The sequence below is a fragment of the Caretta caretta genome, chromosome 1 (assembly GCF_965140235.1).
Source record: "Caretta caretta isolate rCarCar2 chromosome 1, rCarCar1.hap1, whole genome shotgun sequence".
In the NCBI taxonomy this organism is placed as follows: Eukaryota; Metazoa; Chordata; order Testudines; family Cheloniidae; genus Caretta; species Caretta caretta.
In genome coordinates, this window is record NC_134206.1 from 165,881,129 (window position 1) to 165,892,927 (window position 11,799).

Genomic DNA, 11,799 nt, shown 5'->3' on the forward strand with positions numbered 1-11,799 from the left:
CCAGTTCAGCACTGACTCCTTTGTCCTTCAGGTGCTGTGAATGCATCTCCAGATGACATTCGGGAGACAAAAGAGTCTATATGGAAGGATATTCCCTGCTGCTTTTTCCTCACCTGTTTGAGCATCCTGTGTTTCCCGACCTGCTTGATAACTCTGTTTACTGCTTAAATGCTAATTAAGCAGAACACACATTCATTTGAGGCAGACTTGTCTGCTAACCTCACTTTGGAATGTGTTAATAACATCATAAAGTGGAATATTATAACTTCACATGAGACAATTGTCACACACATTTTATCAGGACAATAATAAACAGAAAATTATGAGTTTTAAAATGATAACTCACAAGGCATACTTTGTACAAAGATTATTACAGTAGCATGTGGGGTGTGGTCACAGCAGGTACATTCTATCACAAGTGTGTAAAGATGAAAGCCAATAAGATGAAGCAGGCCTCCTTTTACACACTTACATTAGTGGCTTTTCTTGCTTCAGTGATGCTGTCATTTCACTGACTGGGTGTACAATATTGCTTACCCCAAGCATTCAAAATCATGAATTGGGCTCAACAAATCCCACGAGATTGGCTTAAAAATGATGAGAATTTTAAAAAATAGAGAATTTTGGGGGGTGGAGTTATTTGCCTTCTGGGTTCTGAGCTGTTAAGGGTGCAGTTAGTTCACTTTTTCAAGCATTTCTCTGCAATCATTAGAGCTAAATACTTAATTTTTTAAATAAAAGCTGAGTATCATGTAATCAGTTGACTCCAATAGGTGGGACAGTTAAGAAAAACACCAAATATTGAAAAACTTGCAATAAAATCACAAGAGGTAGCAGTACTGAAATATAATTTACACTCTCATAAAGCAGCTGCTGCCCATTTACAAACATGATACACCCCCATGTACATCACTTCTGAGTCTGGCACACGTTTTCTCAAAACCAATATTCCATCCACAGATAAATTGAAACCGCTACCCCACAAAAGATACCATTATGCTTCAAAAAGAACAGGATGACTTGTGGCACCTTAGAGCCTAACAAATTTATTTAAGCATAAGCTTTCGTGAGCTACAGCTCACTTCAACTACTGCTGCACAAACCACACTTCATAGCTATACTGCCTAAAAGATATAAAGTTCAGCATCTACCAGGCAGAGTTCATCTGTTAGAGAGCAAAGAGACAGACTGAGGTCTGAAGCACTCATTGACAGCGCTGGGAGTTCCTCCACGCAGCACCTCTCTCGGGATAGGGAATGCACAGTTCTTTCCAAGTTACCGTGTTTCTAACCATGATAAGGTAACAGCTGGCCCGGCCCTGACAGCTTGGTTCTGTTTCCCAGGGGGCTCCAGTAGGGCATTTAGGCCCCAGCGACGCGGGCTTTTCAAATGAGTTTCAGGGGTTATCTGGCTGCAGACCCAGAAAACGAAGACTCAGGCTGGGGCTGCTGATGGGGAACACGCTAAACACCGTCTCAGGGGCTGGCTGTACATCACAGACGGCACTGGGGGTGGGGGTCGGAGTGGGGGGTGTTAATTTCTTGTCTGTTGCAGTATCACCAGGGGCGGGGGCATGAACAGTCACACTGCCCAGTTAACTGCCAGTCCCTGTGCACGCGGCCGCTCCCCGATGGTGGCACCTCCCACTCTGTCCGGACAGCGTTCAGCGCCCCCCCACCCCAGGGTCTGTGGGGCGCGCGCCCAGCCCCGGCGACTTCTCTCACGCAGGCCACGCGTCACAACCACCCCAGACTCTGTCACGTGTCAGGCGGACGCAGGAGCGGGCGGGGTCACGGGTTGGCAGGGCGGCCAGAGGCGTCTGTCTATGGTGGGGACTACATATCCCACCATCCCAGGCGGCACGCGCGTCGGCTCCGTTGGAATGGGAGGGGGCGGGGCCGCCAGAGAGAGCCACTAGGAGCCGTCCCTGAGCGTGGGATGAAAGGAGCTGCCCCTCCCACCGCGCTTCCAGACACCACCCCTCAACGTGAGCGTGCCTTCCGCTCCCTTACGCATGCGCCAATCACAGGGACGGGGGGGGCCAGGTGAGGCGGGGGCGTCGGACAGCAGCGGCGGCGTGGATAGGCGGGGGTAGTGGGGGCGGGGCAAGGGGCGCTGCAGGGCTCGGCCCCCGGGGGGGTGGGGGTGACACCGGCGGGCTGTGCTGAGACCTTGGCTCCCGCGGGGGGGTGATTTAGTGTCAGTTCTCCCACTGCCCCCGCCATGCTGCGCACCCTCCCCCCGCTAAGCGGGGTCATGCCCGTTCATGGCAGCGCCCGCCCGCCGGCGGCCGGCCCCTGGGTTGCGGCTAGCCCGCTCCGGAAGTGGCCCATCACCCTGGTCTCTGAGCCCTCGTCTGGCCGCGCCCTGTGCAGCGTGTCAGATCGCAGTGCGGAGCTCTTAATCTGCCATCGTAATAGAGTAGGAAAGAGCTGCCCCAGGGTGAGCCAGCGTCACTGATCTCTAGGGTTCCCCCCCCCCCCCCCGGCGGTTTCCCCCACATGACTGCACAACTGGCACTTCCTGCTGTGAAGGCATTGTTTGCTCTGGCGGGAGAAGTAGCTCTAGAGCTGGATAATCAAGTTTTACCGTAAACGGTGAGTCTAGAGTAACCCTTCTACTGCTGTGAGCAAAGTGAGGCCAGCTCTACACTACAGACCTATATTGGTGTATAACTATGTCACTTGGGTGTGAAAACTCCACACCCCCGAACAATGTAGTTATACTGACCTATCCTTACATGTAGACAGCACTATGTTGATGGAAGAAGTTCTCCCATTGACACAGTTATACTGCCTCTCGGGGAGGTGGATTAACTACGCCGACAGGAAAAGCTCTCCTGATGGCACAGGAGCATCTTCACTTGAACGCTCAGCGGCATAGCTGCATTCATGCAGCTGCGGCATTTGAAGTGTAGACCTGCCCTGAGTGTTTGCAGATGGAAATGTTCGTTTAATGAATGCTTATTAAAGAGCAATAATATTTTTTCTCACAGATGCCTCTATCAGAGAAGAAAGTCCTTCTCTGATGAAAATTGCAGGATTAAGGCCAAAATCACCATAACAGTGAGGATGCCATTTTAGTTAAATACTTTTGTAGAGCATGATAGTACAAAATATCGTTTTGCATAGGTCTTACATAACTATCCTACATAAAGCACCACACTCCACTGTATACAATGTTATACACAATCGTAGCAGCTTTTATTTAAAATTATCAACAATTGAGTATTACTTTTAGATTTAAACAATAGTAATGAGTAGTAGATTGTACAAGTATTTTTGAGTGATACTTAGAATCTGAATTTTTTTTCCAATCAGATTATAAATATAAAGCAGGTCTAATTTTGAGCCTAATCTGTTTAGTTTGACAGCAACTCAAAGTGGCTACTAGGCATAAAAACTTTCAACACACTATTTTGAGTAATGTGAATATATGAAAAACAGTTATACACAGTTGTAGGGGATTCATCCACTGACTAATGCACTCAGTTCTAAGAGATGGTCTACTGATCTTATTTAACATGTTTGCAGCTTTTGTTAAGGCAACGAGACCATAATGACCATCTAGTACAGGGATCAGCAACCTGTGGCCCGCCAGGGCAAGCCTCATGGCGGGCCAGGCTGGTTTGTTTACCTGCCACTTCCTCAGGTTTGGCCGATCACAGCTCCCACTGGCCACGGTTCGCCGTTCCAGGCCAATGGGAGCTGCAGGAAGCGGTGGCCAGCACATCCCTAGGCCTGCACTGCTTCCTGCAGTGAACCCCAGCCAGTGGGAGCTGCAATTGGCAGAACCTGCGGATGCGGCAGGTAAGCAAACTGGCCCGGCCTGCCAGGGGGCTTACCCTGGCAGGCCGCGTGCCAGAGGTTGCCAATCCCTGATCTAGTCCAACCTCCTGCATAACCAAAGCCATAAGAATTCACAGTGGTAGTGTTTATAATAAGAAAGTAAAACAAGGCAAGGTGATTAGAAAATAAAACAACCCCCTGCTCACCTTAAATTTCAAACCCGTGCTTTGATCCTTTATGTGTGGAGTTGTACCTTTACAAGGCATTCAGGACAGATGATCAGCATTGAATGCCTCTAATCTTGCCTCTCTTCAGAAGGGTTCTTCCAAATAGATAGACTGCTAGCTGTAGAAAATGTAAATAACAGTAATTGAGTCAACCTGTCCAGTTTTATATCTTAAAATGCAAGCTGACATAAAGACTTGTGGTGGCCATGAAAGTGAGGATGATCTTGGTGTACTGTACAAGGAATTAGGCTGACGATTCTCATTAACAATAATCGGTTGTTTCAGTGGTGTATTAGGTGTATAGTTTTTGCTTGCTTTGTATCTTTCTATGGTTGATTTTTAGTGAAAAATTATTTTTTATGTAAGTATTTGAAAAAGAATTGCTTTGGGACCCCAGCGCTTTCAGCAGCCAGTCTTCTCAGCAGAATCAAAGTTAAGGGATTATTGGTCTTTTCTATTCTTACTAAAAAGTTAATGTTCTCGATTTATTTAACAGGAGTAAAAGAGGTTGGCATCTAGGATATTTGAGTCCTGCTGGTGTACAGCAGTTTGCCATCTAAATAACTGAATAATATGAATATGGCTTTAACTTATGCTGCAAAATACTTCAGGGTCTGGTCCAATAAACTTTTAAATATACATTGGAAAATAGATCCTGTGGCATTCATAACTGTGGATATAGAGTCCAGCTGGTGGGTAGTTTACATTTAGAGCCTGACTAAATTGCAACTGTATTGGCAGGGGTCTGTTATTACACAATCACGTCTTCAACATAGTTATAAAGCACAGCTCTCTGCAATATAGAGAGGACCTAACTGTGTTTTAAGAAACATGCTAAAACTTTGTACCTGTGTAAAGCCTTGGATATTTACACTGCAAAAGAGGACTGCTCTTTTGTGATATTGGGAGAGCTGTGTTGCAAATGAGTTTTCATTTGTAGTATATACAGGATTCTTCTTGTGTAAATAGTGCTAATCTGCTGTTACACTATATATATATATATATATATATATAGGCAAGTATATGACTGAGAGTTGGTGTCTAAAATAAAGATCTTTGTACATAAAAATTAATCTGAATTTTGATAATCTTTGAAAGTAAAGGAAAATAACTGGTTAATGTCAGAAGATTTTAAGAAATAATATTGGCTTTTAAAATTCAACACATTAGTTTTATTTTATGTTCAGTGTTGTTGTTTTTTATAGGTCATTGTTTAGGATGTAGCAGCATCTGAAGAAATATGAAGTGGCTTTGTGTCATATTGACAAAAAAAATTGGATGTCATCTCTGGGCACTTTCAACAATGATTCCCAAAAAAGTAAAAACATTTCCTTATCCCTATATCATTGAGCATAGAATGTTGTCAGGTTACAAACCTAAAAATAACATCAAAGACTCTTACAGACGTCTTAAACTTCAGGAGGGGTGTTCCCTAGATGACGTAAGAAGTTCATTTAGAAATCTTGCCAAACAGTATCATCCAGACAGTGGTTCCATCACAGCTGATTCCGCAACATTTATGCAGATAGAAGCAGCATATCGAGCTGTGCTTTCTGATGTGGCCAAGAAAATGAAATCAAGTGAAAGTGAAGATGAAGAGGAAACCAAATTCAAATCCAAAGCACCACAGCACAGGCAGTATTTAAGTTTGGAAGGTGTTGGTTTTGGGACTCCGAGTCAAAGAGAGAGACAGTACATGCAGTTTAGAGTAGACCGTGCAGCTGAACAGGTGATGGAATATCGAAAGCAGAAACTTGAGAGCCAGTATGCTATGAACACTATGATAGCCAAAGATATAAGGCAGAGTAAGAAGGTAAAAATTACCCAAGCAATTGACCGTTTGGTTGAGGACCTCATCCAGGAATCAATGGCTAAAGGAGACTTTGATAACCTCAGTGGTAAAGGAAAACCATTGCAGAAATTTTCATACTGTCCACATATTGATCCTATGACTCACAACCTGAACAGAATTCTAATAGATAATGGATACCAACCAGAATGGATTCTGATGCAGAAAGAAATACGAGAAACTATTGAGGAACTAAGAAAGAACATAGTAGCATCTAGGAATAAACTTGGCGAGCCAATAACACCATGTAGACAGAAACAATGGAGTCAGATTTGTGAACAATTAATAGACGATATCAAGAAACTAAACAAAAGAATTAATGACTTCAATTTAATTGTTCCCATTCTGAACAGACAAATGGTTCATTTTAATGCAAACAAAGAAATTGCACGAGCGCAGAAGGCTTATGAGATCCTCGTGGAAAAAACAAAGACTACTGATGTGGATACAAAGGAAAATGAACAGGAAAAAGTTAAAATGTTTAGGCTTAAATCTGGCTTTTTGAAGTGGATAAATCTTATGTTGAAATAAAATAAAATGGATGTACCAGTTTTGATTAAATATTCATGTTAATATGTTTTGTAGTTTGAGAGAGAATTTTTCAGGTTTACTGAAAATATAAAACCTACCTGTTTTAATGTTATAATGTTTAGAAGGAATCTAGCTGCTTGACCTGGCTCTCCAAGTGGTCAATATGAAAGCTGCTTAAGAATAAATAATTTTTCTCGGCCAGTTTTGCTTTTGTCAAGCTTATTCTTCTTCATATATTGAACCAAAGTTTTATTTGGGTAAATCAGAAAGAATTAAACCTCGTAAAAGTATCATTATCTTTGCTTTACAAATTAGGAAACTGAGGTGCAAAGAAATGACAGCAAGTTAGTGACAGAATCAAGAATAAAATCTATATTTATTAACTTCCTATCCTGTGCTCTATTCATTGAACCATTCTGCCCTCTTAGGTTGAATGCTTACAGCAAGGAACAGTGGGCAGGTAAAAAAAAAAGAGTCCTTTTAAGTAATAAATTCTTATTTAAAAAAATATTTATGTCGGAGACTGTTTTCTGGTATAAGGAATTGTGGCTAATAGTAGAGTCCCTGCTCGCATGAGCTAGTACGTATTTCTTTAGATAAGCAGACTGAACATTTTCCTGAGAGTGCTGGGAGCTTAGTTACTAGTTCCGTTTTCTGAATACTTCTTATATGTTAAAAGGACACTGAGAAAGCTGATAGGCCCAAAATGTAAACCTTACCACCACAACTTTTTGTCCCCTGATGGTTGCTTCTAGTGTCTGACCATTCCAAATGAAAGCTGAAACAGTATTAAAATCACAGCTCATTGACAGGTGATCTAGCAACACCTGAATTTATTGCATTTGTTTACACATACACTCATTTTGTGCTGTCCTTGCATTCTCTGTTTTTGTGATCTGGCAAAAGGCTGAAATTGGCTCTCAAGTTTTTCAGAGACCAGGATTCTTGTCTGTTTCCATAGTCCATCCCCTCATAAGAAATGAGCAGACAGAGCAAGTAAAAGACTGGTATGATGTGTACAATCTCATATGCAATCCCACTGAGCTGAGTTTATTTGTGGTGGGTCATGCAGTTGAGAAGCTTGCACTGCACCCTTTAGTTTTGGTAGGATAAGGATAATCATTTTTCATCGTCGTCTAGACATTAAAAAGAAAAATTCAAGAGGTCACATTTAGGGCCTTTCAATCTTCAGTGACCCTACTGACAGCTGAAAGGGGTACATTTTCCTTTTTGTCTTATGAATAGCAATACTCAAAGCCATGGAATGCTTGAATACATTATTTTAGCGTCTCAGGGAAGATTTTGTCCTTTCACAAACTTTGTGCTCATTTTAGGTGTCACTGCTGTATGAATGCCTGCTTATTCATTGAAGAGTGTAAGTGACTTAGTAGTTCTTGTTTATAATGGAAACTTCAGAGCAGGCAGACTTCTGCTTAAATTTAGGGCTTAATTACAGCAGATAAAAGCCTTTTCGCACAATACTATTAAAAAGATTGTAACTTCTGTTTGTCAGGATGACCAATGGAATTTGACTGGCATTTCTGATTAAACTTATCCAACAGTACAAACAAAATAATTGCTCATTTCTCAACTGCAAACTGAATAGATGTGGACAAATTCCTTGTACTTTAAATCAGCTTTACAAAATGGTCATGAAAAATTATCAGGCACAAGATCTGCTTTTCCACACTTTACCTTGATGATGATAAAAAAAATTAAATTTTATTTGCCCCTGGCATGTGGGGGAAAGACTGATATAAATGTCAGTTTTCTGCATATTTTAGGCCATAAAATCTTAATATCACGCTGTCTAATCAGCATTTCTAAAGCCCCTAGCACCATAATATCTAAGAAGTGTATTTGAATTATACAAACCCAAGAAAGAACTACCGAGAGAGCAGTAAATTCTCCATCCCATGTGAGGTCTAATAATGGGCCTCTAATTTGAGATTGATGACAGTTCTCTGTTAGGTCTGACTTGTGAAAAATAATAAAATTAAGATATTACTTCCAGATACAAAGGGTGTCTTGACTACCTACATGTACAGGGAGTTATGTGAATAATTAGTAGATGGAAAGTGCCTTGAAAGGCTTGTCGATATGAGATCTTAATATTCAAATAAAAATTAGTTATGGAGTTGTTGGAATAGACTATATCAACCTTGGTGTCAGTATTTTGCTCATTCCTACCCAAACCTGCATTTCAGTTTCTTTGAATTGCTAGACCATTACCATGCATCTAAATCCTGTTCTAGTAGTTGTAGAGCTTGGGTTTCAAAGTCCAAACATCCCTGCTGGAGCTACTGTTGCACAAATGGTATTATTGGGTCTTGAGGGCTGCCATTCACCTTCTTTTGAATAACCAACAGAGAAGGTTTTGAGGAGAGGCAACAGGGGGACACTACAAGCAAGGGGCAAGAAAAGTTGCCAAGTATCCATTCTTGCAGGAAGCAGGTGACACAGCTAATAGAGCATGGGAAAAAAGAGTTTGCATATTTGAAACTGCTTCTCCACATGTTTGTGTGTAGCTTTTCCTTCCACTTCTTACATATGGATAATACATATGGGGAGGCCTCCACCTGCCCACGATTGAGATTAGCAGCATGAACTGATGTAGAAAGTGGCCACAAACATTGTTTGGGGTGAGGAAAGTTCAAGAGATGTGAGCCACCAGGGGAAGAAGAACAGCAACAGCATCAGAGAACAATGTGGAGGAAGGAATCGTAGACTCATAAACTTTAAGGTCAGAAGGGACCACTATGATAAAGTAGTTTGACCTCCTGCTCTTTGCAGGCCACAGAACCTCACTCACTCCTGAAATAGACCTCTAACCTCTGCCTAAGTTACTGAAGTCCTCAAATCATGGTTTAAAGACTTCAAGGTACAGAGAATTCACCATTTATGCTAGTTTAAAACTTCAAGTGACCTGTGCCCCATGCTTCAAAGAAAGGTGACCACCTCCTCCCCATGGCCTTGGCCAATCTGACCCAGGGGAAAATTTCTTCCCAACCCCAAATATGGTGACCATTTAGACTGAACATGTGGGCAAGACCCGCCAGGGAGAAACTTGGGAAAGAAAGAAAGAGTCCTCCCCATCTGGTGTCCTTACTAGCACCACCAGATGCTTGGAGGAAAAGATAAGAATGTGGTGGTGTGAATTCAGATAGATGTCCTGAGAGGGTAGCGAAAGGTGCAGTACATGGACAGGGGACTATTACTGTATTACTTAGTGGCAAAGTTGGTGTGGCACTTTACAAGTAGAAGATAAGGCAAGATTCCTGCTTCAATCCAGTAATAATTATTATACTTTATTTATGCTGAGGTAGTGCCCAGAGACTTTAATCAGGGTCTGGTGCTGTACTGACAAAAGGTTCATTTCCTGCTCTGAAAAGCTTGATTTAAGGTTGTTTCTACAATTGAATTGCATGGGCAGATTCCTGTGCCCATAGAGAGAACCCCATAGATTAGTGGAACTTTGGGCGGGAGTCAGGGGTGAGCGAGGGGAGGATCAGGGTCTAACAAGGTCTAAAACAATAGGAAGGAGGGAAGGAGATGAAGATAACAATGGTAAGAATAGGTAGATTTGTGAATGCCTTGGTGGGTTTGAGACACCTAAATCTAATGGGAGTACTCATGTAAACAAGTGTTTGAAGGATCAGGGCTTATGTCTGTCTTTAGTGTCTTTGTATTTTATGTTTGTTTCCACTTGACATCTCTCTATATGCCTTGGGTTATGTTGCTCCTGTCTTTGTTTCATTCTTAGTTCCCCATCATCCTAGTTTCTGTTCCTTTTGAGTAATCTTTAAAGTTTCTTCCCCTTTTTGTTTACTCTCTTCCTCTTTCTAATTTCTACTTCTTCTTTTTTTTTTTGACTGATCCTGCTGTGGATACACCAGTCATTTGAATATGAACACTTGTTTTGTGAGACTGCCAGCTAACATCTCCAATATTGAATTTAGTCCAAATTTAGTGTTTTGCCTCAAGATTTCTAAAACCTGGTTCATATTAAGTCCTTTATAATGGGCAATTGCCCAGCAACTCTTTTTTTGTTTAAAGAGATCTCTCAGTATATATTGGTGCTAATCTATCCTTTTGTCTCTCTCTCTTGCTTTGAGAACAAAAAGGCTAGAAAGCAAGAAATAAAGAGCTAATTAAATCATGTGTACAGGAAGGAAGCTAGTTAGTAATTGACATCTTGAGTCAAATTTTTCACTGCTCTGCTTTTAAGGTTGAAAGTTTTGATCCAGTACACAAAACAGGATCAATATCAGAGCCCACTTATGGAATTTTGGAGATAGTGTGAAATGTGCATTCAGGAAGACAGGGGAGGGGGGGATTCTAATCAGCAAAACACATTAAATTATTATGTCTCCTAGGTTGAGAGCACTCAGCTTTATATGCTCCAGAGCAGGGTTGCCCAGTGGACTGGGCTAGGAATACCTACAACAACTGCAGTGGTGGTAGTGTTATACCAATAAAATAAAAACCAGCAGGATCTTATTAAAGGGGAAAAGGCAAAATACCACATTTATTGTGAATACAGGAAGAATCATAGTAAGCAGTTTGTTATAGTTATAACATTCCATTCAATCTCATATTTATTCACACATTCATTCATACACACACACACACACACACAGAAGTTCTGCAAGGTTGTTATCATAGTTACCAGCCTTAGAGTTGCTCATGCCAAGCCACTGGCCAGGTGGTCTGGACATGAGGAGGGAGCAGGGCCTTGTCAGATGCTCATCTGATGCTCCTGGAAGTTGGTTTGCAGAGTCAGACCCCAAAGTTCTCACTTTTTAGAGTCTATTTTTATAGCAATTTCTTCCTATGCCAGTCTATGGGAATTGCTTCATCATGCTGTTGCTGAATCAATCAGCAGATAGCACATTCCTGACGGCTCCACAGCTCCATGCTGCTAGATGTTATCTTGTTCTTTGGTTCTCCCATTCTTGAGGCTGTTGGGTGGATTCCAGTCTGCCCTCCGGGGGGGGGTCCTCTGGTTATTTCCACTTGACGCCTTCTTCAGCCGATGGACACTGGATTATCTGGCACCTCCCTGATCATTCAGTTATTATCCACACCAAGCATCCATCCACATACATCCTCTAGCTCTATTTTAATCACAATTGTTAATACAACAAAAGGGCGGGGAGTCTGGTTGCTGTTTCTGTTGTTACAGAGTATTGCTTTGAGTCTCTCTCTATGTGAATTGCTTTGAGAACAGACTCTGTCTTAGAATGTACTAACGCAATTAGCAGCTTGCAAGTTTCACACATAGGGAGAGAAACAGTACCAAAAACCAAGAGACCTCTTAATTAGTAATACCCTGGAATTTAAACTCTGGGGAATCAAACTCATTTGTGATTTTAATACAGAACTTCTTTAATATGATCCAACA

The 11,799-nt window shown here is 41.9% G+C and overlaps 1 protein-coding gene across 3 annotated transcripts; it reads left to right on the top strand.

Moving 5' to 3' along the window:
• Positions 1-1,954: 1,954 nt before the first annotated feature.
• Positions 1,955-6,596, top strand: DNAJC28 (DnaJ heat shock protein family (Hsp40) member C28). 3 transcript variants are annotated; one of them, XM_048867858.2, is made up of 2 exons: positions 1,955-2,045; positions 5,221-6,596. In XM_048867858.2, the coding sequence occupies exon 2, from the start codon at positions 5,256-5,258 to the stop codon at positions 6,393-6,395; it is 1,140 nt and encodes a 379-aa protein (XP_048723815.2). In that variant the 5' UTR covers positions 1,955-2,045; positions 5,221-5,255; the 3' UTR covers positions 6,396-6,596. The 3 variants fall into 3 exon arrangements, with proteins under 3 accessions (XP_048723815.2, XP_048723802.2, XP_074989126.1); XM_048867845.2 differs by lacking the exon at positions 1,955-2,045 and adding an exon at positions 2,142-2,597; XM_075133025.1 differs by lacking the exon at positions 1,955-2,045 and adding an exon at positions 2,644-3,065.
• The last annotated feature ends 5,203 nt before the right edge of the window (positions 6,597-11,799 follow it).